Here is a 9,667-nt window from a genome sequence, read left to right on the forward strand (position 1 = left end):
TTTTATAAAAATTAAAAAAAAAAAAAACCTTTTTAATACTAAAATAGCTTTAAAAGGTATAGTATAAAGACCTTTAAGTTAAGCTAATTAAATATATTTACCTTGCCTAGAATAACAGCAGGCTGTTAGCATTAAGGTCTTGTAATTATTGCTGTACTGTTGCTGCAATTAAGCTAAAGTAAGTGCATTTATACTGTAAATCCAGACTCATGCTCTCTAACCTAGTCCTGCCCCCTGTATTAAACACCAGTCTGCGCCTTAAGGCCTTTGAATAGACTCCCCACATCGCTGTATCGACAAGCCTGTATTTGTTCGGATTATAAGATCGAATGAAGCTTATCCAATACCCTTGAACGACGTTGACTGCATTAGCATTGATCCCACCAGGGAAGTAGCTTCGGGGTGCCCCTGAGCCTCCATTGCCAGGCCCCCATATTGCATGAGCCTCGTCACAATGAGGTACCCCTCTCCCCTGAGCGATAAAGCCTGGATCCTCGACGTTATACCAGTAGTTCCAGGTTTTCTTTGGCATCCAGCGGGAGATTGATTCTGACAACGAGATGCCTGAGCATTGGAATCTCATATCGCCATACGCATCGCTGAGGGGTCCTTTGAGACAGCCAGCTTTCGAGCATGTATCTATCAAGCCAGGGTACAATGCCGTAATCTGAGTAACATGAGCTGACTCAAGAAGCGGGAACTCGGCCTTGAAAAAATCCTCGACTTCTGTTTTCGAGGAGGCAGCTGGTGCAAATGCTCGACCCTCGTTGGTTGTGGCACCGATGATAGAAGGGACCTTGATGAACTTCCCTTGGTCGAACGAGTTCCAGAGAGCATCTCGTACGAAATCTCCGTCGATAACAGGACCCCACATGCCGATTGGTAGCCGCGTGCCTCCAGGGTATGGGACCTTGATATTGGCGGCTATGATTTCGGCGATAGTCTTGGCTCGCATGCAGGCAATGGCATCTTGGGAGGAACAACCGACCTTCTCGATAAAGCTTTCGGCTTGATACGACGCTTGTTCCACTGTTTTGACAGGTGAAGCAGATATTGACTCGGCTGCAGAAGCGTGGAACAACTTGTCATCTCTGCCTCCGTATGCTGCGAGATGAAAGGCCACGCTCGCTCCCCCAGAGGAACTACCCCCAAGAACAACGTGTCGTGGGTTGCCTCCAAATCTTGAGATATACTTCTGTACCCACTCAAGGGCCTTTCTTTGGTCGAGGAGGCCATTGTTTGGTTGCACCTTATCACCATATGACAAAAAGCCTAGAACTGATACACGATAATTCAGAGTCACGACGACCATTTTCATATCCGAGGCCCTGATCAGATCTGCTCCGTTTATCTTGGGTCTAGAGTTATCGTTAAAGCCTCCGCCTTGAATGTAGACGAAGACAGGGAGCTTGGCGTGCCTGGAAGCGTTTGACGGCGCAAACACGTTGAGGAACAAGCAATCTTCAGACTGTGACTTTCCAATGAATCGAGCTTTTGCGCTCTGGGAAACGCATTTGAGCCTAAACTGAGCTTGCTTTAGTGTCTAGTAGGTTCAAAGCTCAGTGTAATGGAATTACTCACCTTGTTTGCGTTCTTTGTCTGACGACTCCTGACTGGGTCTTGGGGAGGCATGAATCTGAGATCACCCAGAGGAGGTGCAGCGTAACGCATTCCGAGCCAGTGAGTGACACCGTTTCCAAGGTCTTTTCCCCTGTATTTGCTGTATGATACATCGACTACGGGTGCCACGGCACTGGCAAGACTAAAGAACAGCACCATTGCCATCAATGGCACACAAGTAGGACGAAGGCGCATATTGGACGAGGTATGTCTCACTGCTGTCAGTATAAGGATCAACATTGCCAGGCCCGAGGTATTTCATTTATAGGCCAACATGTTGTACCTTTCTCTTGGATTTCGGATACTGGTCAAGCTGTCAGTCTTGTTGGGGAGGGTCCAGAACCATTGCCAAGAATCGGAACGTGCTGTTGGTTCAATGAACCACCAACTGGCCAGTTGGTGGTTATAACCATGTTGTGAGGGCGAGCCTCTTGTACATCATCGATACAGGCTTGAACCACGTCGTAGATATTTCTTGGTATGGGCAGATGTGAGAGCCATGATCAGGCTGGTCTGGCAGTTGATAGGTGATGGGCCAACAGCCACGAGTGTGGTCTATAGTTAACGGTTTCTATTGTGAAGTGTCAATACAGAAACCAAGCCATCTTCGTATGCTTCTAGATCAGGCTCCAAGCCTTGGCCATACATTGTTCAATATGGAGAAAACGCTCCGGGTCCGCATTTGGAATAAGCGTAGGAAAGCTCAGCTAGCTCTTGTAAGTCACAAGGTGAAATTCATAAATTGATTCCTTTTGGTTGGAAAGATCCCAGAAGCTAAGATTATTGATATGTGACCAATTTCAGATATCAGGGCATGTCGAACTTGAAATTGTATAAGTGCTAGAGTTAGTGGTATGGCCATTAACAGTGAAGAGCAAGTCTTTATCATCTTTAATTTTCAACCCGATTCTCTAGATACAGCCTTGAGACCACCTATGAACATTTGGAGAGCATTGTTGAATAATCGAGAGCCTCCGAAACTCATTGTTCCGTGCTAGGTTAGTGTCTCGTTGTTCCCGTTGTTGGTTTTACCAAAACTCAGTCTGAGTTCATATTATTCCCATCTCGTAGTCTCGCTCAAGACACCCGTATCCGTTATTCTGGAGCGAATCCTTAATAGATTCAGCCACCAACAAACAGACAGATAGACAGTATAGGACAGAAGGGCTCGCAGAATGGTTTTCGGAGGAGTCTAGCCTCCACTGTTTGTGTAGAGAGCGGATCGTGAAAGAAATTTACAGCCGTGGCTGATCATATACCCGTTGGTCGCGTGGTTCGGAATGCCCGAAGCCTTTTCCCTTTCAACTCCAACGAGCAAAGCAAAGCCAACCGTCTGAATCGAGTCACCCAACTGTGGCGTCAGACAAGCTGTTCCTGGCAGCTGACCTGGATCAAGACGCCGAGCTCTGATACTATGTTCGTTTCGTCGAGATGGCAGGTCTCGCCCTTTCTGCAATCAACAAGAGTACTGAATTATTTTCTCACTCGGCCTTTGAGTTCTGGAGGCGAAGATTTGATCGGTCTCCTATCTGTGTCCCAATTGTTGTAGTCAGCCAATTTCAAATAGTCATGAGCTTCCATAGACTACAACTGAGCATAGCGGCACGAGAATGAGGCCGCTGAGAACGAGCTTCTCTGAACTTGAGGGGTGACCCTCAAACTATTGCATTTCATTAACGCACTTCTCTGTGCAGAACCCCAAAGTCTTCGTATTTCGCAAGAGGGCCAGCTTCGACAGAGGAATCGCTAGTGGTCTCCAGTGTCAAAAACAACTTGAGAGTATTGAACAGTAATTCGTCAATTGCATATATGTCTTATGTATGACGCCTGATATATCAGTATATACAGGCCAAGGCTAAAAAGATCAGGATGACTACCCTTGTCACTAACATGAAGTCCAAGGTATAGATAGAGTGAGTATCCGTACCTACCCTAATGATCCCCACTCTCCTATCGCTGGCTCCACCTTTCCCCAGCTAGCTTAGCTCCAAATGTTTGGACTCCTTCTAGTCTTATCTTATCTGTCGCAAAAAAAAATAATCGCTTTGGCTTCCCTGCCATTCAACCCGCTAATCTTCTGCAAAATTCCTCTTGATCAACTGTATAGATCCAATGGCACCAGCATTGGCATCACGCAAGCGAAAGGTCCTCGCAGAACCTGCTCCCGTTGACGACGAGCTCGCCGGCTTGGAATTGGACGGCGTTTTGTCACAGAGCGAAGATGGATCTGACTTTGAGGAAAGCGATCTTGAGGATGGATTGGACGGTCAAGACACGAATGAGCACGACGACGATGATGATGACGAGGATGAGGACGAGGACGATGATGCGTACAGCGAAGACGCCTCCTCCGACGTAGACGACAGCTTCGCGGCCCCTCCACCACTCGACACTGATAATTCGGAACCAAACTATCGCGTTGTCAAGGATGCCAACGGCGGGGAGCGCTACGAGTACGCTGAGGTTGATCCTGTCTATGACAGCGACGATTCAGATGCCCAAGGCCCAACCAATACAATTGGCAACATTCCCCTCTCCTTCTACGACTCCTATCCGCACATCGGATACGACATCAATGGCAAGAAGATTATGCGCCCAGCCACTGGGGAGGCTCTAGATGCTCTCCTCGACAGTATTGAGATCCCCAAGGGCTGGACTGGCTTGACAGATCCTGAAACTGGAAAACCTTTGGACTTGACCCAGGACCAGCTTGAACTTCTTAAGCGACTGCAAATGAACGAGGTTCCCAACGAGGACTACGATCCTTATCCCGTATGTCCTCCACTTCTGTTCCCCTCCTCGACACCGCTAACTTTCGCAGGATATGGTGCCATACTTCACCAGTATTGAGGAAAAGATGCCTCTGAGCGCTGCTCCAGAACCGAAGCGGCGATTTGTTCCCTCCAAGCATGAAGCCAAGCGTGTTGCCAAGCTTGTCCGAGCCATCAAAGAGGGACGTATCCTACCCTACAAGCCTCCCGAGGAGCGACAACGAGAAGAAGAGGAGAAGGAAGAGTCTTACTACGATGTATGGGCAAACGAGGAGCCTCAAGACCCTCATGTAATGAACATCCCAGCTCCCAAGCTTGCTCCTCCTGGATACGACCTTAGCTACAACCCACCACCCGAGTACTTGCCGACCGAGGAGGAAAAGGAAGCCTGGAAGAGCCAAGATCCTGAGGAGAGAGGAAAGGAGTACTTGCCTGCCAAATTTGACTCGCTGCGCAAGGTTCCTGGTTATGGCGAGTTCGTCAAGGAACGGTTCGATCGCTGTCTGGATCTTTACCTCGCCCCACGAATCAGGAAAAACAGGCTCAATATCGACCCCAACTCTCTTCTGCCTAAGCTTCCCCGACCAGAAGACCTCAAGCCGTTCCCCACCCTCAACCAGACCATCTTCCGTGGCCACGATGGTCGAGTCCGTTCGGTATCATTCAGTCCAGATGGCGAGTTCGTGGCTTCAGGGGGTGATGATGGCACAGTCCGTGTCTGGGCTCTCAACGGCCACCAAGAATGGATGGCAAAGCTTAGCAGCGAGGAGCCAGTCAATATTGTGCGGTGGCGGCCCAATAGGGAGACCTTTATTCTGGCAGCTGCAGCTGGAGAGAATCTCTTTTTCATGATCCCCTCGGTAGCTAGTGACGCTGTTGAGAAGGCCAGTCGCGATGTTCTCGACGCTGGCTTCGGCTACGCTACTAATGGTGCACAGCCCAGTACAGTCAATGGTGTGAAGAAAGAACCTCCTGCCAAGTGGTCACGACCTGGTGCCAAGCTGGAAGCTGCCGGTGTGCTCCTCATGGCTACTGTTAGGTCAACAATCAAGGTCATCAGCTGGCATAGGCGAGGTGAGTTCATCTCCACTGTCTCACCAACCGGACAACGGAGCTCGGTTGCCATCCACACCCTCTCCAAGCATCTCAGTCAAATTCCTTTCCGAAAGCTGCCCGGTCTTGCCCAGACGGCTCAGTTCCATCCTTCAAGGCCACTGTTCTTTGTTGCTACTCAGCGAATGATCAGGTGCTACGATCTCCAGCGCCAGGAACTTGTCAAGGTTGTTCAGCCTGGCGCCCGATGGATCTCCTCATTTGATATTCACCCTGGTGGAGATAATCTCATTGTTGGCTCATACGATCGAAGACTGCTGTGGCATGATCTTGATCTGTCATCTCGCCCATACAAGACGATGCGATTCCACCCTGAAGCAATCCGCGCTGTCAAGTTCCACCGCAGCCTGCCTCTCTTCGCTGATGCCAGTGATGACGGAACATTGCAGATCTTCCACGGCAAAGTTGTGAGCGATCTTATGGAGAACGCGACTATTGTCCCAGTCAAGATGCTCAAGGGCCACAAAGTAATCAACAAGCTGGGTGTCCTTGACGTGGACTGGCACCCTAAGCACCCCTGGTGTCTCAGTGCTGGTGCAGACGGAACCTGCAGGCTCTGGGCATGATTTCGCTTTGGTGAATGGTTCTACCCATACCGTGAGAGGGGAAGAGAACTTAATTTTGGTCGCCGTGGATTTTCTTCCAGCGATGGCGTTAGGAAACATAAAACAGAATCACATCATATTTTCATTCATACTTTTGCATTCGCATGTTCTGCTGTAGGATCCTGTTTCTAAACATTCCGTCGAGTATCAAAAATTCCTCCAATTTACATCATACTGTATATCTGGCGTGTATTGTTGACAAGGTATAATTAATGAATGGGAACAAAGCGTCAGCGACAGATTTCCATGCAATATCGATGCACCCTTTAGAAAGCATCATATATTTTACTAGACGCGTTACAAACAAGATTCAGTTATTGACATTCACATTAATGACGATCTTCTTGTGTGATTAACAAAATAGGATTCGTAAAACATAACTAACTGCTAAAGCAAACGACTTTCAAGTACCATAGTCTGCATCGTCGTTATGGCTGAACTATAGCCAGCGTTGAACTTGTCTTCTCGCCTTTTCACCAATGGCACCCTCCACACTGATATCACATGTTCCAAGACCACAAGGATTTTCAGCCATCTGAGCACCGCCGTCAAATATTTCAATTGTCCTCCACGCATTACAGCTCCTCACGGATCTTTGCCTTGGCATCAGCCTCAGCCTCCGCAGCCTTCTGCTTCGCAGCCTGTCCACCAAGCTGAAGCTGGTTGGCAACCCAGTTGTAGGTATCGCGGGCGGTTTCTCCGAGCTTAGCGAAGAAAGTTCCAGTCGGTGAGTTGGTGCCGTACTTAAAGTAGGTGGATTGCTTTCGTGCTTCAGCCTTCAGATCCTCAAGCTTGGATCCTTGTGGTACAGGCACACCATAGCTATCGAGGTAGGCCTTGAGGTCAGTCTCGGTCCACTCATCAAAAGCAAACTGCTTGGCAGAGTTTGTGGCAGAAGTGAGGTAGCTAGTGGCTGAGGCCCAGGTAGATCCACCGGCCGAAGAGGCGGAAGAGTAGGCGGACTGTGCAGCATCATGGAGCTCATCGCGAGTGGCATCCTTCTTCTCAGCTACCTGCTTGGCAGCAGCATCTCCGTTGCGTTGAAGGTACTTCTTCAAGTTGTCGTAGCTAAAATCGTCAAAAGTCCAGGCGTTTCCGCCATGGTAGGCGACATGAGCGTTCTTACGGACAAGGGCCTCGAGCTCATTCTTCTTGGAGCCCTGGGGAACAGGGACACCACGGGCGTCGAGGTAAGACTTGAGACGGCTATCGGACCAAGTTCCAACAGCCTGGTTGAATGCGTCCTGAGCAGCCAAAGAAGCGCTGTCGGTGGCTTTGGCATACTGGTTCTGGGCGTTGGAGGTAGCAGCACCGTAGGCGGATGCGGCGCTGGCAGAAAGGTTATCACCAAGGATATCGGCTCGATGCTTGCGGACGAGAGCGCGGAGTTCATTGGCCTTAGTGCCCTGGGGAACAGCAATACCATTCTTGTCGCAAAACTCTTTGAGCTGGGACTCGCTCCAGGCATCAATGATCATATTGGTGAGAGTGGCATACGCGCCCTGAGCGCTAGCGGTAGCACTAGCAGCCTGGTCCTGAGCCTTGAGGTAGGCAAGACGAGAGTTGCGTCGAACGGAAGCAATGAGTTTATCTCGTGTCATGGGCTGAGGGGCGGGGAATCCATGGGTGTCAAGCCACTCCTTGAGATCAGACTCGGACCATGTTTCGTAGAGCCAGTTACCAGGATACGCAGAGGCCTGGTTGGCTTTCTTGGCAACGGTCTCGTAGCTAGAACGAGCCTTCTGGAGAAGTGTGTCACGATGGCGGGGTTGGGGGACTATGATGAGTGATTAGTACTCTGACAAATTAACCCGATGACGGCCAGAACACTGAGTGAACTTACCGGGAATTCCATGTTTGTCGGCAAATGCCTTCAACTGGCTCTCAGTCCAAGTGTCGAGGATCCAATCCTTGACGTTGAGCCAGGCAGATTGAGCGTTGCCCTCAGTCTCATACCAGTTGGCCTTTACCTGGGATAAGAGGCTATCCTTTGAGGCAGCGGCCTCGTTCTTGGCCTCCTTGCCCTTTGATTGCAAGTAGGAGCTGAGTTGGTTAGTGTCCCAGCTGTTGTAAGGAGTAACAACGTAATTCTCCCAGTTCTTCTCAATCAAGGATTCGAGATCCTTGCGGTCGGCAGGTGTTGGGTAGGGGACATCGTGGTCTGAGAGCCAGCGCTCCAGCTCAGTCTCGTGCCACTTGTTGTAAACTGAGTTTTGTTAGACTATGCGGCAGACCAGGAGAAAGGGCGGTAGCAAGCTTACCAGGCTTCGAGCCAGGGAACCATGTGCTGGCGGTGACACCGTTGATGGCCACGGCGGCCAATACGGCATTCAAAAATCGCATCCTGGCTGCTGTTGCTTCTTCTGCTTCAGAGAGATGGAAATGTTTCCTGGTGCAAATCAAGTCCCTTGTGTAGAAAATGCCAAGTCGCGAAGAAATGACAGGAGCTAGCTAGGTCGCAGAAGAGTGTGATAATAGGAATCACCTCGGGAGTATTAAAGGGTAGAGACTTGGAAGAGGAATGATGAGAAAGGGAAGAGTTACGCAAGTGAAGCGAGATAAGGGTGGGAAAAGAAAAGAAAAGACGATGCTTGGGAGAGCAAAGCAAGCCACGGGAAGGGGAAATCTATCACGTCACTGTGCCGTTGTCATGGGTGGCTGGAATTTGGCAGTTTACACTGAGGTGAGTAACAGAGAGGTACAGGATACTTGCGCATCGCTAAGCAAAGCCTGGATTGTGAGAGGCAGATGCGCCAAAACAGTTCCACAAGAGCCTGTATTACAATACTTCATCACTCGCCAACAAAGGGGCAGCAGCGTCACCATCAGCATCATCATTGCCTAGTATCGTTCATCATCGCGATGTGATTTTGCACAAACAAGCCTTGGATGAGTGCCCTCCCCAGGCGCCACCATGACGTACTTTGCATGACCCGCCCCGCACAAGCTCCAGGCTCGAACAGGTAAAACGTCAGATGACTAAGCCCAGCCAGTGCATATAGGTACATTCCGCTGCCAGAAACTGCCCTAGCTGGGCTGAAAAATGTCCTTTCCGTGAAGCACATGCTTGATTCTCCTCGTCCATGTTTAATCGAACCGCGCTCCAAGACGTCGATCTCGATTCTCGAATGGAACAAATGCTCCGGTGGGGTTACCTTCTAGCCAGATCCATTCGTACCAAATACTGCTACAGCATGGTAGGTCACACAGATCAATGAATGAATGGCTGACAAGGGCATATTTATTTCCATCTTTGCACCAGTAGGTTTTTAGGTAGTTCTCAAATTGCTGCTGGCATGATCATCTTTGCCTGAGACTATCGCTTGACTGTATATTATAGACAGAGTAGTGCTATTTATAGTAATAACAATCTCTATTTATAGTAATAGACCCATAACCACTCTAAAAGAGGCTTAGCGCCAGCTATAATAATATTCTTCTAGCTAATTTCTAAATTTCTATAGATTAATTTTATAATTATTAAAATAATATATATTTATATATTATTGATAATAATACTAAAATAGATATTACTATAGCTAAAAATATAACTTTTAA

General features: G+C 48.9%; 3 protein-coding genes across 3 annotated transcripts; 1 reads left to right on the forward strand and 2 right to left on the reverse strand.

Annotated features, from left to right (window-relative positions):
* FSUBG_14030 (alpha beta-hydrolase) lies at positions 1-1,815 on the reverse strand (the record flags this gene model as incomplete). Its single annotated transcript, XM_036678982.1, has 2 exons — positions 348-1,525; positions 1,582-1,815. Coding segments are annotated over 2 exons (1,412 nt in total), but the record flags the coding sequence as incomplete, so codon positions are not given.
* Positions 1,816-3,732: 1,917 nt separating this feature from the next.
* FSUBG_14031 (ribosome biogenesis ERB1) lies at positions 3,733-6,070 on the forward strand (the record flags this gene model as incomplete). Its single annotated transcript, XM_036678983.1, has 2 exons — positions 3,733-4,392; positions 4,442-6,070. 2 exons carry the CDS (start codon positions 3,733-3,735, stop codon positions 6,068-6,070), a joined length of 2,289 nt encoding a protein of 762 aa, XP_036530509.1.
* Positions 6,071-6,684: 614 nt separating this feature from the next.
* On the reverse strand, positions 6,685-8,452 carry FSUBG_14032 (brefeldin A resistance; the record flags this gene model as incomplete). Its single annotated transcript, XM_036678984.1, has 3 exons — positions 6,685-7,886; positions 7,953-8,315; positions 8,371-8,452. The coding sequence occupies 3 exons, from the start codon at positions 8,450-8,452 to the stop codon at positions 6,685-6,687; spliced, it is 1,647 nt and encodes a 548-aa protein (XP_036530510.1).
* Positions 8,453-9,667: the final 1,215 nt, after the last annotated feature.

This window comes from Fusarium subglutinans, assembly GCF_013396075.1.
Source record: "Fusarium subglutinans strain NRRL 66333 chromosome Unknown NRRL66333_c0000483, whole genome shotgun sequence".
In the NCBI taxonomy this organism is placed as follows: Eukaryota; Fungi; Ascomycota; class Sordariomycetes; order Hypocreales; family Nectriaceae; genus Fusarium; species Fusarium subglutinans.